This window comes from Leptonychotes weddellii, chromosome 6, assembly GCF_054177405.1.
Source record: "Leptonychotes weddellii isolate Sample4059 chromosome 6, ASM5417740v2, whole genome shotgun sequence".
Lineage (NCBI taxonomy): Eukaryota > Metazoa > Chordata > Mammalia > Carnivora > Phocidae > Leptonychotes > Leptonychotes weddellii.
The window spans coordinates 9,572,432-9,589,464 of record NC_138374.1 but is presented as its reverse complement, the minus strand read 5'-3'; the positions used below and the strand labels follow the sequence as shown (position 1 = coordinate 9,589,464).

Below are 17,033 nucleotides of genomic sequence, written 5' to 3'. Positions count from 1 at the left end.
TTTTTTTTTTTAAGATTTTATTTATTTATTTGAGAGAGAGAGAATGAGAGAGAGCAAGCACATGAGAGGGGGGAGGGTCAGAGGGAGAAGCAGACTCCCCGCCGAGCAGGGAGCCCGATGCGGGACTCGATCCAGGGACTCCAGGATCATGACCTGAGCCGAAGGCAGTCGCTTAACCAACTGAGCCACCCAGGCGCCCGCATATACACTCTCTTAACACATTTTATTTTAAAAAATTCTGGCCTGAGGAAAAGATGTATTACAACAGAATCTTAAGGCTTATCAACACTGAAGTTCAGAAAACTTTTTGTTTTGTCTTTTCTATGAATTCTTTAGGAATACTGTAGGGAAGGCACACTTCCCTGCCTTGGCACTAGGTATGAGTTTGTGTTTATGTATATATACACACATGTGTCTCTATACATATGTTTATATATGTATATATTTGAAGATTCTGTGGTGTTTGAGTTCATTCATTAAACACATATTTGTTGAGCACTAGCTTTGGTGGTCTGTTAAGATCTGGGAATAGAAATGTGAACAAGGCCTGCATGATCCTACCCAGTGGAGCTTACAGTTCACGGGTTGGTGATGGGTCAAAACGGGGTAAATAAAGCAATTACAAATTGTTGTTTGTTAAATGCTTTGAAGAAGACAAACTGGATGCTGAGCTAGAACAGAGGGGAGGTTGTAGCCACGGAAGGCCATGGCTTAGGGTGAAATGAAGATGTGTGTTTTGTTCATGACTCAGGATTAACTTGATTTGTGCTGGAATCTTGTGGTTTTTATTGTAAAAACTCCATTCTTATGATGTTGCTAGAGGTATGAAGCATATATTTTTTTTTTAAGAAAAAAATTAACATCTTTTTTCCAGTTTTATGAAAAGGACAGCTAGAGGGTTTTTTGCTTGCTTTTGTTTTTTTCCATTTTTTCCTCTGCAAGGTTTTGGTAGTTCTAAGTTGTCTCCTTTTAATTAGGAGAGTAGAGTACAGAAAACCATTCTACTTAGTAATTTAGGATTTTAGATGTTTTGTCATGATTAGATTTTATGATTGTATTGCAACTTTAAAAAAATACCACATAATAAAAGTCTGACTTTCGAGATGGAAAACAGTTTCCTGTTTATTCTTTCTAAATGTTTTTGTAACATAAGTGTAGAATGTAGTTTGGGTTCTGGTTGATGTTTTATGAAAATTGTGTTTAGTTTCATCCAGTACAAGTATTTACTTGATTTGATTTCTTCTTGATACTAGGTTAAATGGGCCAGGGAAAATTATCACCATAACATTGGCTCACCATATTCCTTGCGCTTAGCTTCGGCTGATGTCAATGGAAAGATCATCGTTTGGGATGTAGCTGCGGGAGTAGCTCAGTGTGAGATCCAAGAGCATGCCAAACCTATTCAGGGTGAGGAAAGTCTGTGCTCTGCTAAGTGTTTATATTAATACACTTACTTTTAGAGTGATTTTTTTCCCTTTTAATTTCATCACTTCCCAGTTAACTCTTGATTGTGTTCAGCGTGTTTTATTGATCTGAATCTAGCTTTCTTGTCCTTATCAGTATATTTCTGTTCATATTTCCTCAAATCTCAGATGATTTGTGGTTTAGTAAATTGCATTAATTTTAGCATTGGCCTCTATCAAGCATGAGAAAAATTAAACTGCTATAAAAGTCTTGTAATCTAAGCTACAATAAAGTAAACTTGGCTGAATTGCTATTTTGAATTAGCCCTCAGTGCTTACTTTCCATTAATAGAGATGATACAAATTTTATTTTCATTTTCATATAGATTGTGTGTTTATGTTACTACTTAAAACCAATATGGTATTCTTTCGACTCAAGGCTTTGACTGAGTGGCTGTCTTGACTGAGTGAATTTTTTAGATGACTATTTAAATATTTGTTGAGTACATTGAACTAGGTACTGAACGAGATATTTGTTCTCCTTATTATCATGTAAAAAACGTGAAACTCTGCAAAGTCCCGTTAAGTAATTCCACAAAGTTGTTAGGAGAGCCTGACGTTGATCATGGCCAGGACAGTCTTTGATGCAAAGTTTTAAGTAATGATTAAGTGAAAATTTTGTCTTGTATTTTCTTTGAAGTAATTTGAAAATGTTGATCTTGAGATTCTAATGTCCAGACAGCTCATTTTAATATAAAACTACTTTTCCTGTGCAGTCCTGACATATATACACATGTATGCAACATAGGGAGAGGGGAAGTTAGGATTTTAAGGATTGTGGGGAAAAAAAACAAAACCCTAAATGTCAAGGACACATTAACCAAGTCTTCTGAAGTGATTTCTGAATTTTGCCTTTATCTGGTCTTTACAGATGTTCAGTGGTTGTGGAATCAAGATGCTTCCCGAGATTTACTACTTGCTATCCACCCACCAAATTATATTGTGCTCTGGAATGCAGATACTGGCACCAAACTGTGGAAGAAAAGCTATGCAGATAACATTCTTTCTTTTTCTTTTGACCCTTTTGATCCCTCACATTTAACTTGTGAGTAACAGATTCTTGTGGAAAATGAGTTCTTTATAATATAGTTAATGCTCTATACATAAGATATACACAACCCATATCATACATCTAATATGTTAAAACAACAAAGTGGAGAAGTCCATATATCTGCAGCATCTAATATGGATACTAAATCATAATCCCATATCATTTGCAAGTATTTTGATGGCTAGAAATTTAAATCAGCAAGCTGTACCTTCACTGTGTTGAATTTGTAAATAGAATTCAATTAGCTGGGGAGAGAGAGTTGCTGTGCTATTCTAATTTGGGCTTAATTAAATTTGTTTTTCTAGGAACATATAAAGAACCTGAGTCAAAGGTTTCATTTAGTATGTGGCCAAATTCAGTTCTTCCTTCTAAAAAATCATTTAAATTCATGCATGTGTTTTGAGTGCCATAAATAGATGCATGTGAGGCACAGAATAAGCCCAAGGGAATTTTTTCTTGCAGAGGTTGTTTTTGCTACTGTGCTTTTGGTGTTTTCACTGAGCTGCTGATCTAAAAATTTGATTTGTTTTTAGACACATGTTTTTGTGACTAAATGGTTTAGGAAATATTCTTCATTTAGTTATCCAATAGATATTTCTTGAGCTATTACTATATTCCAGGAATAAAGGGAATGAAGGGGAATGGGAGGGCTGGGAATGGGCCGGTTGTTGTATTAGATAAAGTGGTCAGAGTAGGCTTCATTTTGATATTTGATCAAAAACTGGAAAGAGATAAGGGAATTAGCTGTGGGAAAGAATGTTTCCCCTGAATTTGAATGACTCAGAATTCTTTTATCTACCAGCATTTGTTATTACTGAGTGTGTATTTGTGTGCTGAAGAAAGAAGTGTGTACACGCAGAAGCTAAAATGGGAAACACGGCTGTGCAGTTATAGTAGTGTGTGGTTAGGCGTTGCGTGTGTATAGACATATACGGTCTGTGTGTACGAACATGTGCATACGTGCACTCACTCCTTAGTGTGCTATGAAATGCAGTGCTGTGGGAACACAGAGCGGGGCTGCTCTAGCTGATCCACTGACTGAGGGAGGGCAACACAAAAGAAGAATGAGACCTTGGAAGGTGAGTTCTGTCATCTGAAAAGGAGACAAGGCCTCAGGCTAACTTACTGCATCTCTGTAATTTGGTTGATAAAAGCACAGTATATTTCAAAACGTCAGTTCACCTAACAGCTTTGATTTACTCATCTTGAATGTGCCAGGACTGTCGTAGCTCTTGAATACTTCTTTGCTCCCTGTGCTTAAAGCAGCCTCACTAACTGCAGGGAGCCAGGATAGATGAGATTTCTCTGTTTAGATATCCTTGTATTAGCCCTGGTGTTGAGGGAGATTATTTTTCAGTCATAAAAAGGCAAAATTTGTATTGCTAAATATGGTGCTCCCTTCTTGAATACTTCTGTTTCCTGTACACTTAGTAAGCCATTGTTGGCACTCTGTTTTTACCCTAGATATAAAGAGAAAAAGAACACTCTGTTATACTTCCTAAGGTTCAATCTGATGCTCCAAAAGAAAAAGGAAATATTTTTAGACTGAGTAGCTCATGATAATCATAAAAAATTAGTATCACATCACATATTTAAACTCAGCTAAGTGTGATATGCAAAGCCTCTTATATATGGGATTTTTTTTTTTCCTTCTGTGGATTTTATATTCTGAAAAGTCTCTGGATTTTGAAGTTACGGGATATAATGAGGAAAGGTTTTTAATGAAAGTCCGTGCACTGAATTTATTTGGAAGAACAAACATTTGTTCTTTCTGCCAGTAACCTTCTGATATCTTTTTAATATAAAGCATTAATTTAGAACACTGAGCTTGGAGGCCTCTGATGAATTGTAATGGACCACCTGTTTCAGTTCAACTTGGAGAACATTCCAGTTATGTTATGACTCCATTACACTGCCAGTTCTATATTATTAAAATTATCATTACCTTGCTTTCAAAATTGTATTGGAATAAAACTCTGTGCTAAACTTGATTAAACTTTAATCAGAGTTTTGCTTCTCTCAATATAGTACTCACCAGCGAGGGTATTGTATTCATCTCAGACTTCTCTCCATCCAAGCCTCCCTCGGGCCCTGGGAAAAAAGTTTACATATCCAGCCCACACTCTAGCCCAGCTCATAACAAGCTCGCTGCAGCCACAGGGGCCAAGAAGGCTCTTAATAAAGTAAAAATCTTAATCACTCAAGAGAAACCTAGGTAAGTTATAAGTATAAAACTAACCACGTTCATCTATTTATCATCCATTCATGAAATGTCATTTTTGAAGATGTACTAATACTGATTTTATTCTTTACCTCACCCTTTCTCATTTCCAGTTTTGAATTTATATGGAGGAGAATGTTCTCTCTGTCTCTTCCCCAAAGAGGAGATTCCACCTTTGATGTGGCTCCTTGTTTCTAGTCATCATGCTAACCTCTCCCCCACTGATTTTTACAGATCACAGTTTTTGGCTTCTGAGTTTTAAATCTGAAAATATAAGATGAAGATTCCACCATTGGCAATTGAATACATTAAAAAATTGGGGACAAAAGCTGGATTTTCATTTTAAATACATTTTCCTCACTTAAGTGCTGTGCAGTCTCATTAGCTAGTAAAATATGGGTGTTTTTCTTATACATGTAAAGATGTTTCTCATACTGATTAAGGACCAGGATTCTAGGGGAAATTATAGCTACGTGACTCAGAAAATTCTTTAATCTTGCTCAAATTTCACTCTCCCAATCTCTAAAACAGCATTTTACAGGATTTTATATGGTTGTTGTGAGGATTAAAATACAGTAGCTTAAGTACTTAATGTAGTGGCAGATAATTTGGTAAGCATTTATTTGGTAAATGCTACCTATTATTGTTTATTTCAGAAATTGCAACTGAATAAAATTTTAAGTAACTAATTTTGTGCATTGGAAAAATAGATTTCAATTTTTTTTCCTAGAAAGCTATGATTGTTCTTATTTTTATTGCTTTGGCAGTATTTTGGCATTCATTTTAAAAAGACTCTTATTTTTAATATACTAAGATTATTCTGCCTAGATTTTGTGGGTAATTACCTGAAAAATATATGGTAAAATACAGATTGCTCTATAAATATATTCTGAATTTATATATAAATATCATTTTTATGTATTAAACCATAGGCTCGTTAAGTTCACTAATTTATCCCCCACCCTGTGCTGAAATAATTTGATTGCCCCTTACATATTTTAAGAGAATTTTCTATTATTTTTCATTGGTTCTGTGTTATAGATAAATCTTTTAAAGTCTGAATTGTTTTATATTATGATTTGTATGTGTTATATCTTCTCATGAGTCATACGTTCATTTTGAGTTTTGGGGAAATGAATTATTAATCCCTTCAAATAGAACTGCTCCAGGTGCTTTTATGTACATTATTACATGTGATCCTGCTACAGTTCTGGGCCGTAATGCTGTGCCTATTTTGTAAGTGAGGAAATTGAGCTCCACATTGTTTTAAATATGTTCCTCAAGCTTACCCAACTAGGAAGTGGCAGAGCCAAGATTTTAATGCAATCCATGTTCCTCTTTGTAGTCCTCTAATCTAACTTTATTTTATCTTTGGTACAAAAAGGTGGTTTCATTAAAGCACGGGGATAGGACCCGTGGGCAGAAAAGAGCTGCCTAACTTTATTTAAAATTTAAAACTCTGTAATCATTATGTAAAAAGAAAGTAGTATATAATTATATGTTTATTATATGTTTATTCCTAGTAATGTTTATTCCTAATGTTTATTCCTATTGATTAGGAATAAAATGAGTCTTGAGACTCTGAACTATCTATAATCTTTATAAAGTTTTATTAATTTTATTTACACAGAAGAAAATGCTGTGATAAGTGAATAAAATACCCTACTTTGTTTCAGAAAAGATTTAAGACAGCTTAAAAGTGAATGAAGGCAGAGGGAAGGAAGTGACTTGCCCAAGGCCATACAGATAATCCATTGGCTCCTGGTCCAAGGGCCCTAATTACCCAGATTGTTTTGTTTTGATGCTGAGTCTTGATTTCAGCAATCTGTTTGGTACTTCTGATGGCAAAATAAAAATAAAACTATTAGTTTTGTCACTTACCATCTTATAGACTTATTACTTAAATTTTTCAAAAATTTAGAAACGTATCTCTATCCAACCTATGCAATACTATTGTCATAATTGGCACAGAGATCTTAGTTTTAGATGCTAGTCCCTATTGGTCATTTCAGGAAACAGTTGTACCTTCTTATTGACAAGTTAGGTGGAAAGGACAAAATTCAGTCCTTTATTAGCTTTTTTGATATGAATAAAGTCTTTGACTCATTTCTTGATCCCTAAAGTATGTTTACTTTTTTCAGCGCTGAATTTATAACTCTCAACGATTGCCTTCAGTTGGCATATCTGCCTTCCAAAAGAAATCACATGTTGTTACTGTATCCTCGAGAGATTTTAATCCTTGACCTTGAGGTGAATCAAACAGTGGGTGTGATTGCAATAGAACGAACAGGAGTTCCATTTCTGCAGGTATCTATGATTTAAAAATTACATCCCTCCAAGCTGATTATGAATGTTATAGGGAGAAAAAACATAATCTTGCAGAAGTCCTTAGTTCCACTTTGTCTTTTCTATTTATTTAAAAATTAACGATGTTATTGTATATTCCTATTTTTCTGCACTTTTGATTTGATTTACCCTAGAAATTCTTCTGATCTGAAGATATTTATTGAACTATTTAAGTTACCTGGATAAAGACAAATTTTTTATGATAATAAATGGATGGATTTTCTTTGTTTTTTAGAGATTTATTTATTAGAGAGGGAGCATGCGTGTGTGCACATGCGCACGAGTGCCAGCAAGCCAGGGGTGGGGGTTGGGGGTTGGGGGGGTGCAGAGGGAGAGAGAATCCTGAAGCAGACTCCCTGCTGAGTGTGGAGCCTGATGGCAGGGCTTGATCCCAGGACTCAGATCATGACCTGAGCTGAAATCAAGAGTTGGCTGCTCAACTGACTGAGCCCCCCCTCCCAGGTGCCCCATAAATGGAGATTTTGAATAATTCATTTAGTTTTTAAAGCTTGGGATTATGTGTGTATTTTTGTTTTTCTTTTTTTTTTCTGCCCATATTCTCTAAATATGAGTTTATGAGCTTCCCAGCATATACTTTTTAATCTATTGTGTTTTTTTTAAATGACTACATTATCTATTTAAAGGTAATACCCTGCTTTCAACGTGACGGTTTATTTTGCCTACATGAAAATGGTTGTATAACTTTACGTGTTCGAAGATCTTATAATAGTATTTTTACCACTTCAAATGAGGAACCAGGTGAGTTTATAGCTCAGAATAATGTTAATATATTTTTCCTCCTAAGTCTTTATGTGACAAATACCAGCCAAAGCTTGGAGTTAATGGTAGTCCTGGCCTTGGAAAAGTAGACTATGATTGTAAAATGAGGCATAAAAAAGCACAAGCCCATGGTTAATTTCATGGTGTTATAATAGTGCTCCTCCTATATGCAGCAAAGAAAGTAGTATTTTGTAATTCCTTAATTATATCCATGAGCCAAGTAGATATTATCTTTGTGAATTTTTCTTCAGCACAAGTGGAACCTTGTAAAATACCTTTATTATTACACCCCTGACTTCTCTGCTTTAGGAACTTCCATTATAAAATGACATAGGTTAATAAGTCTCCAGGGTATTCAGTTGTCAGTTTCAGTCTTATCCTGGAGAATAAAAGCACTGTTTTGTAAAATGATGTACTACCTAAAAGCGAAAGTGACTTTCACATCTTTTGTAGAGTACCATTATTTTCAGGCTTACTATAGGCCACTATAAATTATGATGACCTGTAGTGTACTGTACATTATTTAGTCATATCACTATTGATCCTTCTTCAAAGTTATTTTCTTTGTTTTAAAATATTAAAAAACAAACTATGTTGATTGTAGTTTTTATTTTGGAAACTAAACTTGGTATAGACAGCCATTAAATGAATTATATTTATATTCTCAAGAAATTAGTAATACTTGTAAAAGGAGAAGGCATTGTTGACAAACTTTGTGCTAGTGAAGGAATGATGTTCTTTTTAGTTGAGGTTTTATTTAAATTAAAGCAAATAGTAGTGATATTGCTGTGTTGCTTTCCGATATTTAAAAGAAAACAATACTATGTTAAGATCCAGATCCTGTCCAGGAGCTTACCTATGATTTACGAAGCCAGTGCGATGCGATCAGGGTGACAAAAACTGTCCGTCCCTTCAGTATGGTGTGTTGTCCTGTCAATGAGAATGCAGCTGCCCTCATTGTGAGTGATGGCAGGGTCATGATATGGGAACTGAAGTCTGCCGTTTGTAATCGAAATTCACGGAGCAGGTAAGTGAATCAATAGGATTCTTTTCTGGTTTGCTTTGTTTCCTCTTTTAAGAAAATTACTAGAATCAGGGGCGCCTGGGTGGCTCAGTCAGTTAAGCGTCTATCTTCAGCTCAGGCCATGATCTCAGGGTCCTGGGATCAAGCCCCATGTCAGGCACCCTGCTCAGCAGGGAGCCTTCTTCTCCCTCTCCCTCTGCTCCTCTCCCCTGCTTGTGCTCTCTCTCTCTCAAATAAATAAATAAAAAATCTTCAAAAAAAATTACCAGAATCATATGAAAATAACAGGGACTTTAAAAAAAATTTTTTTAAAGTGAGAATTTAGACTTTAGATTATTAGGGAATTATCTAAACCTGCTAGAAATATTTCACTGTGGTTAAGATTAATTAAATACTATAAAAATGGATAGAATGCCATGATCTGAAATTAGTAATTTGGGTTACTAAAATGTGACGTAGGTTTTAAGTATGTAAAAACATGTAATTATTATGTCTTTGCAGTAGTTCTGGTGTATCACCTTTATATTCACCCGTGTCTTTCTGTGGAATTCCTGTAGGAGTGCTACAGAATAAACTCCCAGACCTCTCCTTAGATAACATGATTGGTAAGCTATTTTTTTCCTCTAACATTTATGTTAGGTATTCTTGAAGGGCAAAATTAATAGAGTCACTGATTTGCAATTGTTTTAAAGTCAAAGTTAATACTTGAGAAGACTAAAATGGATCATTTTTTTCTCACTAAATCAGAGGGTATGAAATATTTAAGCATAAATGCATATATTGACATTACAGTTATCGGAATTAGAAAACATTCACTCATGAGAGACTCTTGATTTAAATAAAGGAGATGACATTAGGCGTTTGAATGCTAGATCTATCCTGTGTTGAGCTATACTCTGCTCCTCAGGGCTTTCATGCAGTCTGGTCCCTTGGCTCGGAACTGAATACATACTTTCTCTTTCTCCCTTTCTGCTGCTCCTAATTTAAAATTCCACTCAAGTGTTGCTTTCTTTAGTCTCCCTAGCCTGACTTAAATGTTCTTCATTTGCAGTCCCTAGTAGTTATCAGTTGATTGTAACTGTGATTTTGTTTGTTTCCTCCAGTAAATTATAAACCCTGTAAGTGTGGGACATGCTTGATTCCACTTTGTATCCCCAGCACTCGGCAAAGAGCCTTGTACGTTCAAGATGTGCAACAAACATTGAAGGAATAAAGTGAGCAGTATTAGAAAAAGTTATTTTAGCATCTTGATGCACATTTTAAAACTTTCACGTTGGGGATTCTTTCAACAAATTTATTTACAAATAAAATATTGGTTCAGAGTTGTTTAATTATTATAGGGTCAGTATTTATTAAAGGAAGAATGAGGATTTGTGATTTCAAATATTGTACAAATAGAAGTTGCAAATATGCCAAGTAATTTTGATGTCTTAATTCTTTTAAAATTGTGGCTGTGGCTTATAAAGGATTTTCTTTGTCATTATTTGTTCTTTCATAACGTAACTGGAGATCAGTATTTAGTAGGTTTTTTTGTTTAGATGCTAGATAGATGATAATACTAGGAAGAGTATTACCTTACTAATCTTAATCAGAAATGACATTGGGTGCTTAATACTGTGTTAAGTACTGTGCTAAATGCACTGTGTATTACCTTAATAACCCTGCAAAGTAGGTAATATTATTATTTCTATTTTATGAAAGTGGGAACTGAGACCCAGAGGAGATTCTAAAAAAAATTTGCTCAATACTACACAGCAAGGTGTCTAAGTGATATAAATTACATTTTTTTTAAGAGACAAAAGGATACAGATTGTATACAGTTCCTGACAATGTAGTTGATTTAAAAGCATTAAATGGGGCGCCTGGGTGGTTCAGTCATTAAGCATCTGCCTTCGGCTCAGGTCATGATCCCAGGTCCTGGGATCGAGCCCCGCATCGGACTCCCTGCTCCGCTGGAAGCCTGCTTCTCCCTCTCCCACTCTCCCTGCTTGTGTTTCCTCTCTTGCTGTCTCTCTCTCTGTCAAATAAATAAATAAAATCTTAAAAAAAATAAATAAGTAAAAGCATTAAATAAATAAAGCTTTGCTACTTGAAAACATTTTAATTAAAACTTTTAATTAAACTTTTAATTTGATATTCACTATGTCCTTAGTAATAATTGAAAGCAATTCAGTTAAATATAGAGGCCAGATTTATATTCATTGGGTGAAGCCTGCTGCTTTTTAAGGCCTAATCTGCCCTACCTTGTGATTTGCCTCTTATGGAAGAAGTTTGAAGAAAAATAATGGCCATTCCCAGGAGTCAGCTCCAAGCTGTGGAGGGTTTGTAAACATGGTACCTCTCTGTTGAACTCCACGTCCCTGTAGACTCCATCTTTTGTTACCAAAGGTTGATATCAATCATACGATATCATGGGATCATCTTATTTGGATTAAATTGATGGCCATTTTTTCTGTACATCTTATGAATTTTAAAATAACATTGTTATTAAAACAACTTTATAGCCTCAGAAGGTTACAGGATTTGGAGTCCCATCACCCACTTACGGTAATTATTTATATTTTTCCCTTTCATGGGTGTGTACGTGTTATGTGTGCATAAACACACACTCATGTTTCCTTTATTACGTGTTTTTGAAAACTATATCTCAGTATTCTAGAGTGGTTTATAGGTAGAAAATTTGTATAATCTTTTTAGTGAATGGTCTGGATTTTGTTGTACTCTTCATATTCACGTAGAATGGTTTTACTAAATCCTTTTAGTTTGAAACTTAATAACCTAAGTACAAATGCTGTATCTGAAAATAATGCCCATTTAAGATTAACTATCAACAGTGACAGCTTATATATTCTTTGTCTTATGTATTTGTATATTCTTATTTATATATAATTAATTATATGTAATTTATGTTATATATATTTATTTCATATACTTATGTATGAAGTATTATAAAGCTTAGATTTTGTAATTACATTGACACATTGAGAAGATTTCTGATTAGAAATCTAAATGAGTTCTTTGAACCTAAGTTGGTGATCACCAGTTTAATATGTACTTGAGGAAGTGCCTCAGATGGAAAAGCAACCCTTTAGAAAGGCAGGCAGTGAGATGGGAATGTCCTGCAGCATCCTGCTCCACAGAAGCTGCTCTCTAACCCAAGTCCCCTGATTTGCCTTGTTTGGTGCCTAATAGCAGGAACTTTGGCTGAAACTGCTTCTTAGATGACAAAAGTCCCTGAATTCTGGACAGCAGTCCTCCAGAGTAATCTATCCTTTGAGATGGCAGACAGTGCAGTTTCCATCCCAGAGCCAAGTACAGAGCCGTTGTTCAACTGCAGCCCCTGGAGTCCCACCTGGTACCTTGTAGGTGTGAAGAGTATTTCTTCTAGACTTGAAGAGTATTTCTGCTGAAAAGTTTCTTTAAATTTCAGCATACATTGTAATGAATATATTTGTACTTGTGCTCACCAATCAGGACAAAGTGCCATTGCTGGGGAGGAGCATCCTAAAGGCCCCATTCTTCAGGAAGTGCACCTCCGCTTCCTGCTGACAGGACTGCTTTCAGGGCTGCCCTCTCCGCAGTTTGCCATCCGTATGTGCCCGCCATTGACCACCAAAAACATCAAGGTGTATCAGCCATTGCTCGCGGTTGGTGAGTATCAGACCTGTTCTTTTCTTAATCCTTCATGCCTGTTTTACGTTTTAGAGGACATTTGAGTTTGGTAGTTACTAGAAAATCTTTTCGGTGGCGCCTGGGTGGCTTAGTCGTTAAGTGTCTACCTTCGGTTCAGGTCATGATCCCAGGGTCCTGGGATCGAGCCCTGCATCGGGCTCCCTGCTCTGTGGGGAGCCTGCTTCTCCCTCTCCCACTCCCCCTGCTTGTGTTCCTGCTCTCGCTGTGTCTCTCTCTGTCAAATAAATAAATAAAATCTTTAAAAAAAAAAAAAAAAAGAAAATCTTTTCTTTGAGGATAAGGAAGAAGAGGCCCAGTGAAATCATATATATACTCATCTTAAAATATTTTTCTTCTTTTTGTTTTTCTGTCCTTTTAATCCCCCCATCTTTTTATTAATTTATTTTTAATCACAGTGTTAACTCATCCATTTGACACTGGGTGATAGAGACCCTGACCACAATGGGTACCTTTCTGAAATATTAGGAGAAAAATCCCTGTGTGATGCTAAATCCAGATTCCTTGTCTTTTTTTTGGACCACCCAAGGCTTATTCTGTACTGGGTTTTTGTTAACTAATGATACATAGTTAGTAGTTTAATAATAGCCATGCTCTTTATTTGCCAAGAATTGTATATTAAACATTGTTTAAAGTGCCTATGGTCTCTTTAAACTAAGATTTGCCTTTTGGGTTGAAATTGCATAGTTTTATATTATAGATAGAAAATTGGTCTGGGTTTCAACTTGCTGTCACATTATGCGAGTAATCTAATCTCCATAGGAAAAAAAACAAATTTTAATTTGCTATTAGGTATATAAGGTAAAATGCATTTCTCGAAAATTTCAAAAAGGAGTATATTCATTTGAAATTGTCAACATTTTTTCTTAAGATGCTATTTGTTGGCTTCTGGCTTTCACTCCAGGTCTATAACATGATTTGTAATTTTTTTTTTTTTTCTAAAATGAAAACCTGACCCACATTTATTTTGTTGCTAGTAGGTCTCAATTAGCTAACAGCCTACTCATGAGTACTAAAGGCTCACTTGAGTAATCGTATTTGGCAGTATTCGGATTTTCCCGGTTTTTCCATTACTGTCTTCTGAAAGTGGTTTGCATTTTAATGTTTGGTAATCTGTGTGTACATGTGTCCAGATTTATATAAATGCAGATAGTTTTTGTTTTAGAAACTGTTGACTTATATTAAACCTCTTATAGAGATTTTAATTGGAATTTGTCAATGTACATTATATGTACATGTATATACAGTGTCAGTATACCTAAATTGTCAATTAGGATTTTGTCAATTTCTTGGAGAAAATTACTTCTTGCCACAGCTAGATAATTGGAGCTAAGTCAGGGTCTGAGATTTCTATTGTAGAATAAGCTGTATTTTACTGGTATAGTGTGATGATCAAGTCATTTATTGAATTTAGTATAATCACAAAGTAAAAGGAAAAAATATAAAATAAGTGCCTAAGCTTTTGCAGTCACTAGGGAAAAGAGGCAGAGTTCCACTGTGGAATTACTGCTCCTTGTGGTGCCCCTAGAATATTAGGTCATAGGTTCAGCATCATTAAAACTTACAGAATGTAGGAGCACCTGGGTGGCTCACTCAGTATCTGACTCTTGATTTCGGGTTAGGTCATGATCTCACTGTCATGGGATCAAGCCCTGTGTAGGGCTCTGCTCTGGGCATAAAGCCTGCTTAAGATTCTCCTTGGGGTGCCTGGGTGGCTCAGTCAGTTAAGTGTCTGCCTTCAGCTTGGGTCATGATCCCAGGGTTCTGGGATCGAGCCCGTATCGGGCTCCCTGCTCAGCGGGGAGCCTGCTTCTCCCTCTCCCTCTGCTGCTCCCCCTGCTTGTGCTCTCTCGCTCTCTCTGTCAAATAAGTAAATAAAATATTTTTTAAAAATTCTCTCTCCTTCCCCCTCTGCCCCTCCCTTCCACCCCCCAAGTCGTGCAAGTGCGCAAGTGTGTGGACGCTCACTCTCTGTAAAAAAAAAAAAAACAGAACACAAAACCAAAAAAAAACCCCAAAAAACAGAAAGCTTGCAGAATGTTAAAATCATTTTATTATGATGATGATTTATTAATTGAAAAGTTCTAGTAATTCTTTAGATATTATCTCAGTACTAGAAGGTATTATCATGGAATAGATAATAAATGTAAACAAGTATAATATTGTATTTTTCTAGAATAGCTTTGTAAAATATTTAATGAAGCTTTATTCAGCAGGTAAGCTAAAATTGGAACTTGCCTAGTGTTTTTATTTCTATTATGATTCTGTCATTTCTACATTCTGTTACTCTGCATGAATCCATTAATTTTTTTAAAGTCATGTGCAGTGAGAAAATGATTGTCCAACCAATTATACTGTTCACTTTCTTGCTTAACTTATAAAAACATTTTAAGGACTAAAACATTACTTTTCCAAGTATGGCCATGTTTCTTCAATTTAATTATAGACACACTCTACCTGACGCCATGAAAAGCTTTAGGCATAAAATAACTACAAACCAAACTACAACAATAATAAAAATAGTAATAAACATGTGCTTAGTTTGTGCCAGGTACTGTATTAAGTGTTTAAAATATGTCTTCTCATTTACTCTCCAGCAAGTAAATTTTCTATTATTCCCATGTTAAAGGAATTAAAAACACAGATTTAGTGTGGGCAGGTAATTTGTAAGAGTGTAAGACAGAGCCAGAGCTTGAACTCAGGCTAGTTTAACTACAAAATCCACAGTTAACCACCATACTTGACCATCTCTATGATTTATGTAATATAAAAGACAAAACAAAACAAAAATCTTTGTAAAGAAAAATAGAAAAGATCTGGTTAATGAGTTCTGCTAGGTTGCCTTTTTGAGGCCTGGCTATTGTAAACATTCCAAATCTCAAAAAGTATGAGTTCCCATGTGTAAAAAAGCTTAGCAAAGTGCTTCTTCAAATTTCATGTGTATTGAGTTAGATTTTGAAGCCTTTCTGTGAAACTCTGTCCCTGGATTTAGGTAAGATCTCAGAGCACATGAGATTAGGCCCATTTTTGAGAAGCGAGAAGACCGAGAAATTCACTCTTTCTTAACACATAGCTTGGGTCCCTTTTATAAAAGATAAATGTTATAAAATTATTAAAATCTTGAGAAAAGACTTTTTGGACAGATCTGGAACTATGGCTAGATTAATACTCTTCTCTTACATCATTTCAATAGGTACAAGTAATGGTTCTGTCCTGGTGTACCATCTCACCAGCGGGCTGCTGCATAAGGAGTTAAGCGTCCACTCCTGTGAAGTCAAGTGAGTGGGCATTGTGACTTTGAGATCACAAACAGAAAGCATACTGGAAAAAAGTTCTGGGAGACTTTACTACATTGAATACTTTGCAGTGGTGATTATTTGCCTGAAAGTTTTAAATGATAAATATTGATGTTTAAGTAATGGTTATGTTAATCAAGGCTGAGCACTAATTGTTTGCTTTGTAAAAGGATATTATGCAGTGGAAAATTTTTTCTAACTTTTATTGCTGCATCTGATTTCTCCTAAGGTCTAGGATATTTTCTCACTGACTATCACTGTGTTCCCTTGTTCAGATTTATATAGTTTGTTTTTCATTTCTATAAAGATCCATCTGTAGGACTATTCCTGAAAAATTTGAAGTCATGTTAATTATTAACTAATCTCATTTGTTTTTTTTTAGAAAAGGACCAAACTGTATAGTATCTCTTCTTTCATTTTGAGATGTGATGTGTTTTATGAGTGCTGTGCATTCAGAGATACTTGAGGAAAGAAGGTTGCTTTGTTTTGAAGTGCATGCATATGTGCTCCATAGCATTATTTTGTTGATGGCATGTCTGCTGTCCTTTCTTTGCCCTAGCAATGATGGATTGTGAAGTTATGTGTGTATAATATAAATTTATTACATTCCCAATATTTTTTGATGATCTTTTAACAAACATATAAGACAGGCCATTTTCTGTCCTCTGTACATTATATAATTATAGGTCTCATGCATATGTTAAAATTCGTAGTTAATCCTTCATGAACACGTTATTCTGAGTAATTGTATTTTCTCAATGGGGAAAGGTTAACCCGTTAAGTATCACAACTTCTGATTGTGATGGAAGTTCCAGAGAAGTTTACATTGCCTTATTCTTTTGAGCATATTGTAGTACAGCCCAGGTAGCTGACTGTTGGTCTCCACCTCATGCTGTGCCCTCCAGGAGCTCCCTAAATACCTTTACATGGTGTCCTAATGTTTTCAGAGTCACTAGACCATTGACCATTTCAGAGTCACAATGACACGGGTCTGTGTTTGGACATGTCAGGCTGTTGCTCATCTTTCTCTTCTTCCAGGAGATCCTTCTGCCACTGCTGCTACCTGCTTTCTCCTTCTTTCCAGTCTACATTTCTTCTCTTGACGTTTCCTTTCACCCTTGGCTTGGTGTATAATGTTTCCTTTCGTGGCTAACACCCACCA

At 35.5% G+C, this 17,033-nt stretch overlaps 1 protein-coding gene across 3 annotated transcripts in view; it reads left to right on the top strand.

The window, feature by feature from the left end:
* The window catches only part of WDR11 (WD repeat domain 11), a 57,551-nt gene that overhangs the window by 5,583 nt on the left and 34,935 nt on the right, over positions 1 to 17,033 (top strand). For all 3 annotated transcript variants that reach the window (XM_081823389.1, XM_081823388.1, XM_081823387.1), the window contains exons 3-11: positions 1,254 to 1,407; positions 2,335 to 2,508; positions 4,543 to 4,729; positions 6,877 to 7,042; positions 7,726 to 7,840; positions 8,693 to 8,888; positions 9,387 to 9,490; positions 12,360 to 12,536; positions 15,769 to 15,853. In XM_081823389.1, the coding sequence (XP_081679515.1) occupies positions 1,254 to 1,407; positions 2,335 to 2,508; positions 4,543 to 4,729; positions 6,877 to 7,042; positions 7,726 to 7,840; positions 8,693 to 8,888; positions 9,387 to 9,490; positions 12,360 to 12,536; positions 15,769 to 15,853 (1,358 nt within the window). The remainder of the gene's footprint in view (positions 1 to 1,253; positions 1,408 to 2,334; positions 2,509 to 4,542; positions 4,730 to 6,876; positions 7,043 to 7,725; positions 7,841 to 8,692; positions 8,889 to 9,386; positions 9,491 to 12,359; positions 12,537 to 15,768; positions 15,854 to 17,033) is intronic.